Source organism: Ascaphus truei, chromosome 10 (assembly GCF_040206685.1).
Source record: "Ascaphus truei isolate aAscTru1 chromosome 10, aAscTru1.hap1, whole genome shotgun sequence".
Lineage (NCBI taxonomy): Eukaryota > Metazoa > Chordata > Amphibia > Anura > Ascaphidae > Ascaphus > Ascaphus truei.
Genome location: NC_134492.1, coordinates 29,546,023 through 29,561,840, shown reverse-complemented (window position 1 = coordinate 29,561,840; position 15,818 = coordinate 29,546,023). Strand labels below are relative to the sequence as shown.

The following is a 15,818-nucleotide window of genomic DNA, read 5'->3' as shown; positions in this document are numbered from 1 at the left end:
GATGGTCTGGTTCTCTGACTGGGGCTTCTCCTTACATACCGTCCGCTGTTCTATGTTCAGCATGGAAGTAGGAGGAGCGACCAATCAGAGCATGGGAATTCCTCCCCGCCAGCCAATAGGAATAGGGGCCTGTCCTTTGGCTGATGTCAGAGGAGGGGGCGTGCCAAGACTGCTCGGGATGCGTGACATACCAATTGATCAATGGGAAACGTGCCGACATTCTGCCGCTTCCCCCAGTAAACCCATTGCCACCTACTGGGCAGGCTCCACAGAGTCTGGCAAACCAGAGGGTCCTCCCCGCAGGTGATCTCTGTTCTCCGGATCAGTACTCCGTTCTGCCCCGACACCTGTCTACATCCCGTCTCCTCTTTGAACTACGATGTCTATCCAGACTTCCTGGCACCTACAAGGATGCCCGGGCTGACTGAATAGACATTCATAGGAAATGCACCAAACATTATTAAACATATTTTAATACATGTTATAACTTGGGGAGACCCATATCTGTGCGGGAGACAGATCTGGGATATCTGGGCTTGAAAACCAGGAGTCTGGGGGACACCGGGCAGCCCCGGTGAAATTCCACCCGTGTACCGGCAAATGGTGCCTGCACGCCAGGGAGAATTAGGGGACTACCGGTAACTTTGGCTCCCGAACTCCTGCAACCAAAATAATTGCATTTCAACCCAAATATCGCACATAAAACTTTCACACAAGAAGTTTCACATTTGTAGGGCAAAGGGAACATGTAAACAGGAAAAGCAGGGGCCACTTTATTTTTCACATGTATCATCCCTAGTCCCTGTCTTATGGTGCTAGGTAGCTGCCAGGGACCCCGCAGTTTCAGCGGTAACCAGGTGGGCTTAAACCTTTTTATTGTATAGCCTGGTTACCCCCTCCCGTCACACACAGATCATCCTGGACACAGAATCTGTGAGTGAGAGTACTTTAAACTCACGCTCGATGAGATTACAGACGGATTAGTTTCATCAGCAGGAAGTCACTAGGACTGAAACGAAACCTTGCACCCCAGGGCTCGTGATGGACGGACGGCATTAACTGGTGTCTTTCCTTTATAGTTCCCAATGGGACCTGGTTCTGATGGCCCCATGGGAGGAATGGGTGGGATGGAGCCTCATCATATGAACGGGTCGTTGGGTAAGTGGAGGCAGATTACAAGAGGGTGAGACTAGTTCGCATGTGCTGAGTGACTCAGGATATGGTCAGTCACTGAATATAATTTTGCCCGGTGCTCATGTCATTTTTTCTGTATTTATGGTCCTACGACGATCGCTATACATTTTTTATGTACCTCACGATTTATTTCTAAGATTCTTTCATTTTTTTTTATTTTTTATATTGCTTAAGAATTTGTGACTCTCTCAAAACAGTACGTTGGTAAACGTTCAGTAAGACTATAGCTTATATTCAGTAGGTTCCTGTTCATTTGAAAGGAAAAATGAAAGCGACATGTTCAGTCATCAGATGTTTCTGAAATACTAAATCAACATTTTTTTCTCTCTTTAGGGTCAGGAGACATGGAAGGACACCCTAAGGTGAGCTATAAATTGTTATATGTTCCAGAGAACTCTGACATGACTGTATGTATGAGAAAGATATTGTGATTTATGGCCACGGCATATCACTATTAGAGAGACTTGTACATACAGGGTATATTGTGCTTGTATCCCTGGGGAGGGACTTGTACATATAGGGTATATATGTTTTGTGTGTGTGTGTGTGTCACCCGGAAGGGACTTGTACATATATCACTCCTAGGGAGGGAGAGGTAGGTGTGTGTGAGAGAGACAGTGTGTGTGTGAGAGACTGTGTGTGTGTGAGAGACTGTGTGTGTGTGTGAGAGAGACTGTGTGTGTGTGTGAGAGAGACTGTGTGTGTTTGAGAGACTGTGTGTGTGTGTGAGAGACTGTGTGTGTGTGTGTGTGAGAGACTGTGTGTGTGTGTGTGTGTGTGTGTGAGAGACTGTGTGTGTGTGTGTGAGAGACTGTGTGTGTGTGTGTGTGTGTGTGTGTGTGAGACTGTGTGTGTGTGTGTGTGTGTGAGAGACTGTGTGTGTGTGTGTGTGTGTGTGTGAGACTGTGTGTGTGTGTGTGTGTGTGTGTGAGACTGTGTGTGTGTGTGTGAGACTGTGTGAGAGACTGTGTGTGTGTGTGAGACTGTGTGTGTGTGTGTGTGTGTGAGACAGGGAACGGAAAGACTTGTACATACAGGCTATATTATAGTACAATAAGTGCAGCAAACAAAATCAGACCATAGAATAGGATATCGGTGCCTCTGGGAGCGTACAATCGAAGTGAATGTATTTGTGAGGTAATAAGGCATCTTTTTCCTGGCATTTGGAGCGTTGTCACTGCAATAAGCCACCTCTCGTGTTATAACCTGCAAAGCCTCCAGTCCTATTATAAACGTGAATTGTTTGCTTTCATTGCAGAACTCCCCAAACAACATAAGTGGCATTAGCAACCCCCCAGGAACCCCGCGGGATGATGGGGAGCTTGGAGGGAACTTCCTCCATTCCTTCCAAAATGACAATGTGAGTCTTCTGTTTGTAAGCTGATGGTTTGTGGAAACCGTGTGTCTCTTGCAGGCAGAGCTTGAATATATATGCTGCTAGTACTGCTTCTTAGGGCTGAGTCCCCGCTGGCGCTGAGCTCGCTTGGCGCGCTTACCTTCTTCGTGAGTCAGCACATCCCCTCTCCCGCTGTGCTCGCGCGCTCATACGCTCTCCCAAGCGTTCTGCTTGGGGAGACAAGGGAGAGATACTTTGGTGCTGAGAGCAGGGTCACATGACCCTGCTCTGACAAATGGGAAGAGAGAGGGGGCGTGCTCTACTCTCCTGTCACACACACACCGAATTCAGCAGAGAAGTGGAAAGGAGGGGGGGGGGGAGGGAGAGAGCAAATGGACTGAGAGGGGGCCAAACGGACAGAGGGAGGGGCAAACGGAGTGCTGCTGTGTGTGTGGAGAGAGAGACAGAGACGTGCCACAAACTGGTACCGGGCCGCGGGGCTGAGGTGGGGATGTATAAGCACCGACCTTAGGCCACGGAGTCAGGTCCGGAGTGCGGATTCCATAGTCAGACATAGCCAGGGTTAACGTTATCCAGGAAGGGGTCAAGGCAGGCGGCACAGGAGCGGTGGTCGAGGAAACAAGCCGAGGTCATCAACAGGAAATCTTGGGTGAAGGTACTTCAGCATAGGAGGCTAGAACCTTGAGAGAAGCCACTGCAGCGGAGATGCTTCAGCGAAGGTGCTGCAGTGCATTAGGAAAAGGCCAGGAGTAAACTGCACTTGGAGGGAGCAGCAACCAAAGGTGCAGACACACCACAGGAAACGCTGGGGAAACCAGCGTAGCCGCTTCAGCGCGGCGAAGGCGAAGTCTGCTAGGAACAAGGAAGCAGCGCCGAGGCTACTATGCAAGAGGGACTAGGCGCAGGATACAAGGCACAAGAAGCCCTAGGCAGCAGGGGACTAGGCGCAGGATACAAGGCACAAGGAGGCCTAGCAGGCCAAACAGAGAGTCTGTGACAAGCACAGTTACTTGCAACTTGGATTGCAAAGTCTATGTACAGCAACTTCCTGAGGGCGGGGCAGTAACTAAATAGCACAGGAGGCCAATCAGGCCAGAGCTGCACAGGAGGCAGCAAGAGGCAGGTGATTGCAGAAGCAGGGAATAGTTTGTCTGGAACCTGCAAAGCTCCAGATGGATGGGCTCCAGCCAAACCCAGGGACAGATTCCTGACACCGAGACAGAGAGAGAGAGGGGGGGTTGGGGGAGGGAAGAAGGGAGAGAGGGGGGGGTGGCTGGGAGAGAGAGGGGGGGGTGGCTGGGAGAGAGAGGGGGGGGTGGCCGGGAGAGAGAGCGCAGGGGGGGGGGGGGGAGAGAGAGAGCAATGGGGGGGAGAGAAAGAGAGAGCAATGGGGGGGAGAGATGAGAGAGAGAGATATACACAGAAACACAGACGGCCCCTATACAACCAATGACACACACCCTCAAGTAATAGCCACGCCCACCACCCCTGCTCTAAAAATGTTGCAGGACAGCGATCGCTCATGCTTGAGAGCTGGTGACATCACCGCTCTCCAAGCATGAGCGAGCGCAGCGGGGCCGCAGCCTTAGGCCTCGGGCATGGTCAGCGCTTATGCGCTGACCCGTGCTGAGGCGCGCTCTCACTTACCAGTGAGCCCCTGCAGCCGCAATGAGAGCGGCTTTAGTAGGGGCTCGCCTACGCTTCCGCAAGCGTACGGAAGCGTAGGTCTTATCCAAATTTTAGATTTCGCGCTCATGTGAGCGCAGGGCCGGTCACGTGAGCGGTTCGCCCAATGAGGGCGAAACAGCTCCGTGACATCACAGCCCCCCTCCCCCCCCCCGACACGCCCCCGGACGGCGCGCTAACCAAGGCCAGGGAAAGCACCCGCTTTCCCTCAGCGCGCCTCCGCACTGCTGCAGTCTGCATGGACTCAGCCTTATGTTCCCATTTTAAGAGCAGTGGAAACTCTTGAGGTTACACTTCAGAACATTATCATCATACAGGGGTTGCAAGTAATGCTACATTTTCTCTGCTGAAAGCTGCTGTTGCTAGACCTGGAAGGACACCTCTTGATATTGACTCTGTAAATGTCTTCATGTTGTATACAATGATCCTTCATATTTCCATGCTGCAGAGACTTCGTTGTTGGGTGGGGTTACAAGGGCTAGTTGTTTCCATATTAAATATTTTGAGGAGTGCTTTATTTAGCTGCGCTTTCCTCAAAAGTTTGCACGTTTTGACAGTAGAATTAACCTAGACCAAACATACGAGAGCCAAAATATATTGTGATCCAGAGGCCAAAATCTGTCCCTGCAGAAGTGCTGTGCTTCCCAGTGCTGGAGCTTCGGCACAACAGACATATGCTTTACCCTGCAATTAATTGTTGACTTCTCCGGCCTGAGCGGTGTAAATATTGAGCGTATGTGGTTGGTCAGATGCTTATTGATGGTGTTTTCCCCGTTCACGCCGCCTCCTTTCTTGCAGTATTCTCCCAGCATGACGATGAGCGTGTGACCATCAACGCTCCTCAACTCCCGGAGACAATACTCAGCTGCTGCTTGGAAGGTCAAAGCAATTATGCAAGAAGAGGATGGTCTGAAGGTGGAGAGAGACAGGGTTTAGTCCCCTGGTTTAGTTTCATGCAATAAAAAGGTTAAACTTTTTATTTCATAAAACAAAGGATGAAATAAACTTCAAGGCAAAAATCTTTCTTCTCCGATTGATTTATATCTGTACAGAACACTTTTTTATGTTCGTCTTAAACAGATGGAAGGCTCTAGTACACCAATGGACCTGGTTAAATTGTTCTATGTTAGTGCCGTGATCTGCCAGGAGAATAGTTGATATAGGAAAACCTCATCATCGTCTTTATTTTATTTTTTATTTTTCAACTAAACTGGACAGTTTACGGTTGGTCACTTCCCTCCAAAGAGTTTTATTTTTGTGCAGCCCAAGAGATTCTCACCCAAAGACGAGTAGTCCTTAGTTAAGAGTTTTTGTCAGTGCAGATAAACTAGCACATAGGTGATACTCGCAGGATTTTACTGTCTGTATTTCAGAACTGGGTGGCTATATATTTTTTTTTTCACTTGTATTAAAATCCCTTTAGCGAGGCAATAAAAGCAGGATGTGGGATGAGATTGGATCTCGTTCACAATCCTTTACGGCTGTTTTTTTGTTTGTTTGCCACTGCCCGATCCATGTTTATCATGTTGTACTCTTATCAGCCTGGACAAAACCCTGCCGACTAACTGTATTTTCTTTTTTCAGTCTGTCTAAATGAGAAGGAAATAATTACCTATAAAACGTTGTACAATAGGCCTTGGTTTTATTTAAGGGATGTTCGTCTGCACCCGTCTATGTTTGGGACATTAGCTTGCTGATCACAAATTATGTTGTAACTTTTTTTTAAATTTTTATTATTAAGTTTGCCTGGTTTGGGCATTATGGTGGTGCTTTTATTTTATTTTTTGTAGTAAGTGGCTGGGAATACGGGGCAAACAGCCCCTCTGCGGGCTGTATATGTTACAGGAGAAACTGGTTATGTATTTTAAAAGAGATGGTTAAATTATTGTCCTTGGTATGGGATGGCTTGGAATGAAATGGTTAACTTTATTCTCCATGCTGTAATAAATATCAACAAACACTCAGATTTACTGTTTGATTTCTAGCTGCGTTTTACTCACAAACTGAAAACATTCAACCTGGAGTAACAGCACCATGTTACCCATTTTCCGTGCCCCATGAACAAAACTTTTCCGATGGCATCGAATGTGTTAACATTTGAGTAATGTGTCAAACATACAGCCCAAGAATCCCAGGATAGGCTGCATTACATAGATTAGACGTATGTGTATCTATATCTGGGTACCACAATTGACCTTTCCTCTGGCTCAGACCGTGTGTGTGATGGGCACATAGGACAACGCTGATTGCTACAAATTGTCGCAGGACAAGCGGCAGACATGGAAGTGGACACAACTTTGTATATAAAATTACTCACTCTCCGTCACTGGCGTTAGATAAGTAAACCGACGTAATAGACATTTTCCACAGGCCTTCTGTGCTTTTCTCTGTGTCGGTTCATTTTTTTGTTCATACTATGCTGAAGGGCAGTATTTCCATATGGAGGCCAATGTACTGAATTTACTGTTTGTTATTTTCCACGTTTTTATTCATTAGCAAGATCGGTCCTGAGCGCAGACGCAGCAGGTATAACCTGCAGACTTTCCGGTACGGAGCGCTTTCCCTTGAAATATCCACCTTTTTTTTTATGTGCAAATATTCCATTACCATTTTTAAAACAGCTTTCATATAGTTTAAAAAAAAAAAAAATCTCCGTATTATAGCCTTTTTTTAAATTTTTTATTGGTAACAAATTAAGTACATTCCCATTATTTTAGCATCAGAGACTGGGTCGATGTTTATTCTAACTGGAAGGGTGATGCATCAGCATAGAGAACCCGTGCCTAGTAATGTTACACGGCATTCATTCTGTTCATGTAACTCCTCCTTTTAACACTCCCAAATAGTTTTACACTGTGTGTGTCATCTTGCTGAGCAAAGACCTTGACCCAAAGAGACTAAATGTTGCGACGTGTCAATTTTGATCCAAATGTTCCTTGGTATATCACCCCAGAGGGCACAAGAATTGGTGCTCTAATCCTTAGGACTCAACCACATGGAAAATAGTTTGTATGAGGTGGAGATTTGAGGCGTGTTCTGAAATATTCATGTTATTCAACATTATCCTCACTTAGAACTCGAAATGGATGACATGAACAGACCACTGGATTTTACTGAAAGGTCCATACACTCAGACTGCTCCATGCAGATACATTGCCCAAAACTTCATAAATGTTGCTGGCTGATAACCACAAATCCCAGCAGGTACCTAAAAAAAAACAAAAAAAATATATATATATATTAAGGCAAGTATCATTTCTACATGCAGTCAGACTGACTGCCACAAACTACTAGCGCTGTCCTTATCACTTCATAACATGGTCCCTTGTAACACTAAAGTGACAACTGTTAAGTTAATTCTGTGATGTGAGAGAGATAAACACCAGCTCCATAGCTGAATATTTCTATAGCATTTTACACATGCAGCAGCAGCAGCCAGGAAGCTGAACATTGACATATTTCTTGATTGGACCTAAACAGTAAAAACTCAACAGAATTGATTTATTTGGACTGAGCTGCCCATAAATTACAGCTGAGAGCCCCCTGTTGAGAAGGGCCCTTATAGACCAATGCTAACTTATAAATATAAATCTCATATTGCTAATAAATGAACAGTTCCTTGATGCTGGCTTAAATATCTAAGAATTCTCTTCACCCCCGTGCCCCATTACTCACCACAACCACTTTCCGTCTGAGTTTTGGGACACATGCGGCAGACTCGTACAGTGGCTGATCAGAATCTATCCAGACAATGTTTTTAACTCCATCATTAGAATCAAAATCCAGTGTATTCAACTGTAATACCATGAACTGGAAGAACTGCCCATCAGTACCAACACTTTGTACCAAGACTGGGTGTGGTAAAACTTTGGTGTCCTCCTACAAGTGAAAGTTAAACAAATTCTGATTAATCTACCACGCATTAAAATGGCAGATCGTCTATGATCTATGTTTAGTAAAAATGTACTTCTCAAAAAGGAGCAGTGAAAAGCTAGTGTGGCAGATTCTTGAAGCTATGGCAACATCTTTAGGACCAGTACATCCCTGGATGGGACCCGTGGACCACCTCATAACAGCAGCAAAACGTGAAATCTAATATGTTGTTTTTTTTTTTTTTAATCAGTTCCGTAGTATTAGTTGCCCTTTTTTTCTCATTCAACTCTTTGCCATTTTAATGAATATACTGAGCAGCCTTTGATTTCTATAGCAGGCTTTAGCACACCTCCATATTGCAAGATCTTTGCAACACTTTCTGCTTTGTGATAATTTGTTGCCAATGTTCCCAGCAACAATAGATAATGTTACCTTAGTAATATAAGGATACATTGTAGCTGCTGATTTACACGACAAAGGATTGTTTGAAACTGAAAGGCGGTCATTTCGTTAGGCACACAGTCAGGATTTTTTTTTACAGAATTATAACAGGAGCACCAAACAATTGCCAGCGTAGGTAAAAATGTAGAATTATACATTGTCACATGCTTTACATATAATTATAGACTAAAGCTGTAAAATTCCGGGCATTATTGAAATCCCTGCTCTCTGAACGAATAATGTCCAGCATTTTAACCATTCAGTAATGGCCAGAATTTTTGGCAGCTTGCCAAGTGTTTATTTCTAGCCAATCGGCTTTTCCTTTGTCAGAACAGCTCTGAGACAGGGCAGGGGATTGGTCAGGAAGCAGCAGCCAGGCAGTGACTCCTCCACCTACCTCCGTGCCGGACACAGTTGAGTGTGTATTTGTAGCTGCAAAGTAAGTGTCTGTCTACAGAGTTTGTTGCTGCAGTTTCTGGGGGGTGTGTGTGTGTACACAACTTGCAGAGTGTATGAGGGAGGGAGGGAGAGAAGCTGCAGAGTTTGGAGTTTGTGTGTAGCAGCAGCTTGTGTTTGTGTAGAGCTGCAGTGTGTGGTGCTGTTTTGTTGTATGTGTGTGTAGCAGCGGCAGAGTTTGGATGTAGCTACAGAGTTTGTGTAACAGTGGTTTGTGTGTTGTGTCTGTAGAGCTGTACACAGGGGGCGGCAGTGTGTGGATATAGATGGCTGCAGTAAGTGTATAGAGAGGTGCTTTAATGTATTTTATTTTTTTCAATTGAAATGATAATCTATATCTATTGTGCCATATTCCCCCTCTATTTACCAGTTTTTTTTCTATGTTCCACATTGAAGAGATTGCCGTTTTTGGTTGCTATGACAACCCACATTGTTTATACACACAGATCATCTCGTGCATCAATGCGACACGTCACTTCCGGTTGAGAATGACGATCGCAGTAGATTCATTGATCTACAGGCAGGGAAAGAGTTTAGCCTGTTAAATGGTTCTCTTGCTGCCAAATTCAGAGAAATGATCGTGTATATATTACAAACAAGTTACATTGTCAAATATGTAGCCTCGCGCATTGCGCGATGTCACTTCCGGTTTAGGTGACCATCGCGTCACTTCCGGTTTTCGATCCAAACGGCGATTTCTCAATTGTGGTTAATTTAGACCACTATAAGAGGGTGAACATGGCACACCTACCTACACTCTCTGACGAAGCGCCTTATAGGCGTGAAACGCGTAAGAGAAGGAGGCCTTTTGCCCCCATCCCTGTCTGCACCATGAAGATACAATAAAGGACTTTTATTTTACTGCTGCTGTTCCGGTGCATCCTGTTTCTTTGCTGTGCACTGCATCACCTGCATATGTGGCTACCATATCCTCTCCTACCCGCAGAAGCACGCATCCTGGAAGGCTACAAGGGCATGGTCACGTGAGTTGGTACTTTATCTGTACTTTGGGGTATTTTATTGGTGTTATCAGGCAGTTGTCAGACCCAGTCCACATTGGCAGTGAGGGGGTGGGGCTCATATATCTCCATCACCCACACTCACCAGGACATTATACTTGGGCACAGACACTCATGCTCACCCATATATACCTCATGACTCACCTTTATACCTGCACCTAGCCATTACCAATCTTCAATCAAGCATTCATTGCATCACTAGATGTACAACCATCACGGTCATTAGAGCGCTATCACTGAACTTTGTTCACTTACCCTATAATCTATATAACTATACAAAAGGGTCAAAAAAAAATTTTTTTTTTAAAGCCTACATTTAGCCTATAATAGTAATAATCCCCTCAGAACAGGACATTACTGGCCAATAATGCCCTGTTCTTCAGGGATTATTACTTAAATAAGAAAAACAAACACTAAGGGGGGGAATGTAGAGCTTTACACACACCACCTTTTCCATATGACTGATGCCAAAAAACAGCTGAGGATGTACACAGAGAAAAATACACAAATGAGCTGTGCTGCACTCACCCCAAACAGAATCCTGGCTTTAGCCAGCGCATTGCCAAAAGCAAACATGATCATCTTGGCCCGGAGCTGGTCTGGGAGGAATTTGGCTCTGGTGTTGCAGGAGTTGGTGAGGTACACAGTGTGAGGGTGAGAGAACGGGTACCCAGCTCTGAAACCTGCAAGAGAGGTGTATGTAAATACACACATTATATACATACAGGCATACCCCGGTTTAAGGACACTCACGAGTAAGGACATATCGCCCAGTAGGCAAACGGCAGCTCTCGCACACGCCTGTCAGCACGTCCTGAACATCAATACCGGCTCCCTACCTGTACCGAAGCTGTGCACAAGCGGGGAGACTATAGAGCCTGTTACAAATGTGTTATTTACATCAGTTATGCACGTATATGACGATTACAGTACATGCTTCGATAAAGTGAAGCACTACCTTTTTCCCACTTAATTACATTTTGGCTTTACATACATGCTCTGGACCCATTGCGTACGTTAATGCGGGTTATGCCTGTACAATGTATGTATAGCCAACACAGTGTTAGGTCTCCCCCCAATCTTCAGCCCTGCTCGATTCACTGCTGCATGAAGGCCTTCTGAATGATCCTCCAGGTACTTAGATTGCAAGCCTTCTCCACGTTGTTCCAACAAATTTCCTCATTTTATCCTCAAATCTTACTTTGCCCTCGGCTTGGTTATCCAGTTGAGTACCATGTGTCCAACAATGGTCAATTTTTTCTTACGATATGTCCACCCCACTGCCATTTACATCTCGCCACCCTTGTAATTATGTCATGGACTTCTGTTTGCTTCCAAATCCATTCATTCTTTATCCTGTATTTGGCTTATATCCAGTATACATCTCTCCATACTTGAATTATCTTTGCATTTAGAATCCAAGTTTCACAGCCATACATGAACACTTTCCTCGAGGCACTGTAAAGGGTTCCCTTGTAAGACGGTGTTTCTTCCAAATGCGCTCTATCCCATCTTCATTCTTCTATTGATTTCATGTAGAAAAGGTTTCCATTCATTAGTGTACGCTTCAACAGTTTAAATTCTTAATGCATTTAAATTAACGGAGGTGTAGACAGAACCAAATGCTTTTTAGAAACCTATGAATCCTGAGCAGAGGGTATGATTGTATTCATTACTTCAGGAAAATCACTCCTTATACAACTTGGATGTGGTTTATTGTAATGTATCCACTACTAAATCCCATCTGGTTCTCTAGGCCAGGGGTGCGCAAACTAGGGGGCACAAGATTTTCTGGGGGGTAGGAGGGGAGGGCACGGCACTTACAGAAGCCCCACGCTCTTCCCCACATATAAATGAAATGCTGGGGGAGCGCGGGTGGCCTCTGCAAGTCCCTTACCTGCTCTCCGGCGGCTTCTGGCGACGCGCCAACATGGCGTCGCGTCGTCAGAAAACGCCGGAGAAAAGATAAGTGGGGGGGGGGGGGGGGGCGCAAACAAAAATGTTTGCACACCCCTGCTGCAGGCAGAGTTCAGGGTCTTTTGCAGCAGATTAGTCTCTTGGTAAAAATCTTGTAAGTGATAGGAGGTAGACGGAGTCGTCTGTAGTTCTTGGTCTTTGTATCCTTTTATGGATGAGCAGAAATATGGCATTGATCAACTATTCTTGAATTTCCTTGTTCTTCAAGCAAAATGTAAGGTGCTTAGCAATGATTTTCTCTACTTCCCAGCTCCTTCAATATTTCAGTTGTAATTCTGTCTTCCCCGGAGAGGGCTTTCCCATTCTTCATGGATTTTATTGCCTTTGCTAATTCTTCTGGAAGGACGAATAGTTGGTACATCCAGTATAAGTTTCTTCTCACTTTTCGCCTTCTTGATTATGCCGTGTTATCATTATTCTTGTACAATTCCTCAAGCTGCTTTACGATAACTGCACAGTCTTATTGTTGATCCTGGTCTTGTTTAAGACGCTTGCTTCTTCCCAATCACAAGTCACTGCTTCATATTCTTTCAACTTGTTATCTACGATAGGTTCTTACATCTTCAATTACGCACTTGCCAGATGGTCTTTCACAACTCTATATATTCAATTTTTCTGTTCTTGTGTCCAAGGATTGCTTCTCTTCTTGTAGTTTATGCAGTAACTGCTGTGTCTCACTGGATATTTTGTTATTCTGTTTGTTAGCGATTCCTCCAGTTTTTTCTGCACATGTTTCATGCGTTTTCCATAACCAAGTTATTCTCATGCATCTCGGGCAAGCAATTTTTCAGCTGTGGTTGAAATTCTCTGCTCTTAATTTTGAGGCATTTGTTTGATTGATAGATTGAGATATAGATATCACACACACACATATACAGGGATGTCAATAATGCTAAAGAGTATTCACAGGCAGAGACTAAATTAGCCGACAGAGATGGCATTTCTTAACTTTCTAATAATGTAATCAGAATTAGTCACGGGGTGAACACTCACAAGGCTTGAAAGGGCTGCTCAGAGTCCTGAGTTTTACCACTGCTCCCCTCCTCCCCCAAGAAAAGGAGTCCGACCATGTGTAACATGTTATATGCTAACAGAGCTCACAGCTGCACAGCCGACTCAGAAGTGAAGCAGCCACCTAAAGCCCAGAGCCAACTTTATAAGCAAACACCGCACAGAGATAAAAGGCCGCTTTTATCTAACCTTGGCTGAGGCTGGAGTATCACTGATATTCTGGACTCAGATACCTGAATCATTCTTTTCCTCGTACACATTTACTTCCTGGAGATCAATAGCAGGAGATATTGGGTATAAAGACTCCAGATTATGATCCACAGTTGCCTGAATCTCTTGCGCTGAGGCCAGCGGTGCCAGCTCTGTCCTGGCGCTCAGAAGGAAGCCATTAATCCCTCGCACTTGATAAATTCTGGATTCTGTAAAACACAGCACATATTTCATACCATTAAACCAGAGAAACCGTAACCTCATGCAGAGGCGGCTCAACAGCTCCAATCATTTCTCATTAGTGCTCAATTCAGCCAAACTGGGCATTGCCTCAAATGTAAAACAAGATTTAACCCGTACTCTGCTGGAAGACTAGGCAGCAGTGTGTATGGTGTATAGAGATGCTCCAGGCTTCATTGTTCTCTGGTGGGATATGCTGGGATATATTTTGTTACTCTGCATCAACATTGCCAATTAATATTATGAAAACTGTGATATTCTGCGTTATACAGGGATATGTTAGCTGGGGTAACAATGTCACACACTACATCTGTATGTCACTGGTAAGATTTAACCACCTGTGTCCTTCTGGGAGAATATGCAGAGATGTATATATTATATACGTCTCTTGTAACATTTATGGGCCATATGTACAAAGCAGTCTTCTGCAATAAGGCACCTTCCAGTGCTGGAAGACACCCAAGAGCCCATTCAAGTCAATAGGATGAAAGGTGCCAGCTCCACAGGGTGTGCTATGGTGGAAGATTGCAGAGTACATTATGGGCCTTAATCTGTGCCCTGCAGAGTATGCAGCAGCGTGTGTATGTTATACATGTCATTGGTACATCGCCATGTAACTTACCCCTATACCAGGAAGCTGCCAAGCGATACTTCTCAGTAAAACCCCTCTGGAATAGTAAGGGATATTTGCTGTTCTGTGTCTTGCACAAATGCAGCAGGTCCTGTAACAGTGTTGGGCTTCAATGGGAAAGAAATGAGAAATGAGCACACTTCTCCCAGACCTGCAACCTGTTCTGAGCTACTGACATTCTGCTGCCAGTAGGGAATAGGGTGTTGAGGAGCAGACTTGTTCATATACAATTTGTGAGTATTTAATTCCCCTTACAGCCAGTAACTATGTGGAAGGGTTGTAATCCTATGTGTACTATCCTACCTATTCCTGTGCATTTGTCCATCTTCTGTATGGGATTTCATACTTACCAGAACTCCTCCCTCACTGGCTGATCTCCAGTACTATTCCACAAGCATGCATGCGAGATAACATTTTGCACCCGCTCATCCTGGTTTGGTATTTGATACTGTAGGTCCTCACATATGCTCAGTATTCGATTTGGTAAACCTTCGATTAGCTTGGTCTTGGTCAGCCACAACGCCTGCTTTACACCTAAAGCAGGACAGCGATATAAGCATTGAGCTAGCTAACCATACCAATGTACACATTTTATATACATAAACACAAATAGAATTTAGCACGATGGGTAATACATCACCAATTTCACATTATTACTGACTCCCCTCACACTGCATCCCCCAGTGCCTTAGCCCGTGCGGAGGCGTGCGCGGCCGTGACCCGCTTGAAGCGGTGCGTTTTTTGCCCATGGTAGCACGCAGTCCGTGGACATGCCATTGATGTCACGGAGCTAGTTCACCCTCATTGGGCGAACCGCTCACGTGACCGGCCTGTCGCGCCAAGAAATCAGTTTGAACTGATTTCTTGCGCAACGCACTGCACCTCCCACCTGCATGCCGCATGGATGCGAACACTGCCTTACGGCAGTCTGTTCGCTCAGCGTGAGGACGCACGGTCTGTGGTACCATGGCCCCAGCCTTAGTGCGCAGACCTAATACACAGGCTTAGGAACCCAGCATACCGCCTGGGACCTGCTAGTACAGATTTTCTTTAGCAAATCCACGGTTGGTAATCACATTCCTAAATAAACCTTTTAGTCATAATTATGATCTCGCGGAGACCTCAGGATGGATATCCCACAACTTTCTAACCTGTTCTGAAGTGTAATGGATTCCAAGTGACAGTGCGTGGTCATGTGACACGCAACCCCCACCCACCCACTCCACAGTGCATGGCCATGTGACAGTCGACCCCCTGCACCCCGCCCAGTACCTTCCAGCAGCCTGCATTTCTGGTTGAACACGTACGCCGGCCTTTCCCGGTGCAACGGCATGTGCGCCTGGTCTGGGGACCGGTAATGTTGCGGGTCTTGCCAGTCCCTGGTCCAGGGTGGGAAGTGAGGCCGCGCCAGCCACGGCACAAAGTACATCCTCTCCGCGAAGGTTACCCGCTGCAGGCCGGGGATTTCCGGGGGCTCCTTCATTTTGTACACAAGGGGTTCCTTCCTTCTGCGTAACGGGGCGGACACACTGAGGCGGCGGGACCCGGGGATCACCCGGCGGGTGAGCATCAACCCTGACATCCTCACACAGCAGGGCGCCGCCATCTTGCCGCGCAAGGACTGGTGGGAAAATCACCTCTAACCCTGGAGGCCCGGCCTATAGCAGCGAGCAGTGGGATCAGGAGGCAAATAGTGATGCTGATATGTATTTAATGTGTTCAC

The 15,818-nt window shown here is 45.6% G+C and overlaps 2 protein-coding genes across 4 annotated transcripts in view; one reads left to right on the top strand and one right to left on the bottom strand.

The window, feature by feature from the left end:
* The window catches only part of SSBP3 (single stranded DNA binding protein 3), a 47,114-nt gene extending 40,917 nt beyond the window's left edge, over positions 1–6,197 (top strand). For all 3 annotated transcript variants that reach the window (XM_075616396.1, XM_075616395.1, XM_075616394.1), the window contains 4 exons: positions 1,080–1,158; positions 1,528–1,556; positions 2,453–2,554; positions 5,036–6,197. In XM_075616396.1, coding sequence (XP_075472511.1) covers positions 1,080–1,158; positions 1,528–1,556; positions 2,453–2,554; positions 5,036–5,065 — 240 coding nt within the window. In that variant the 3' untranslated portion in view covers positions 5,066–6,197. The remainder of the gene's footprint in view (positions 1–1,079; positions 1,159–1,527; positions 1,557–2,452; positions 2,555–5,035) is intronic.
* Positions 5,419–15,745, bottom strand: MRPL37 (mitochondrial ribosomal protein L37). The gene is made up of 7 exons (XM_075616393.1): positions 15,368–15,745; positions 14,446–14,629; positions 14,087–14,202; positions 13,248–13,433; positions 10,555–10,709; positions 7,913–8,116; positions 5,419–7,445 (listed from the first exon to the last, which is right to left on the bottom strand). Exons 1-7 carry the CDS (start codon positions 15,699–15,701, stop codon positions 7,368–7,370), a joined length of 1,257 nt encoding a protein of 418 aa, XP_075472508.1. The 5' UTR covers positions 15,702–15,745; the 3' UTR covers positions 5,419–7,367.
* Positions 15,746–15,818: the final 73 nt, after the last annotated feature.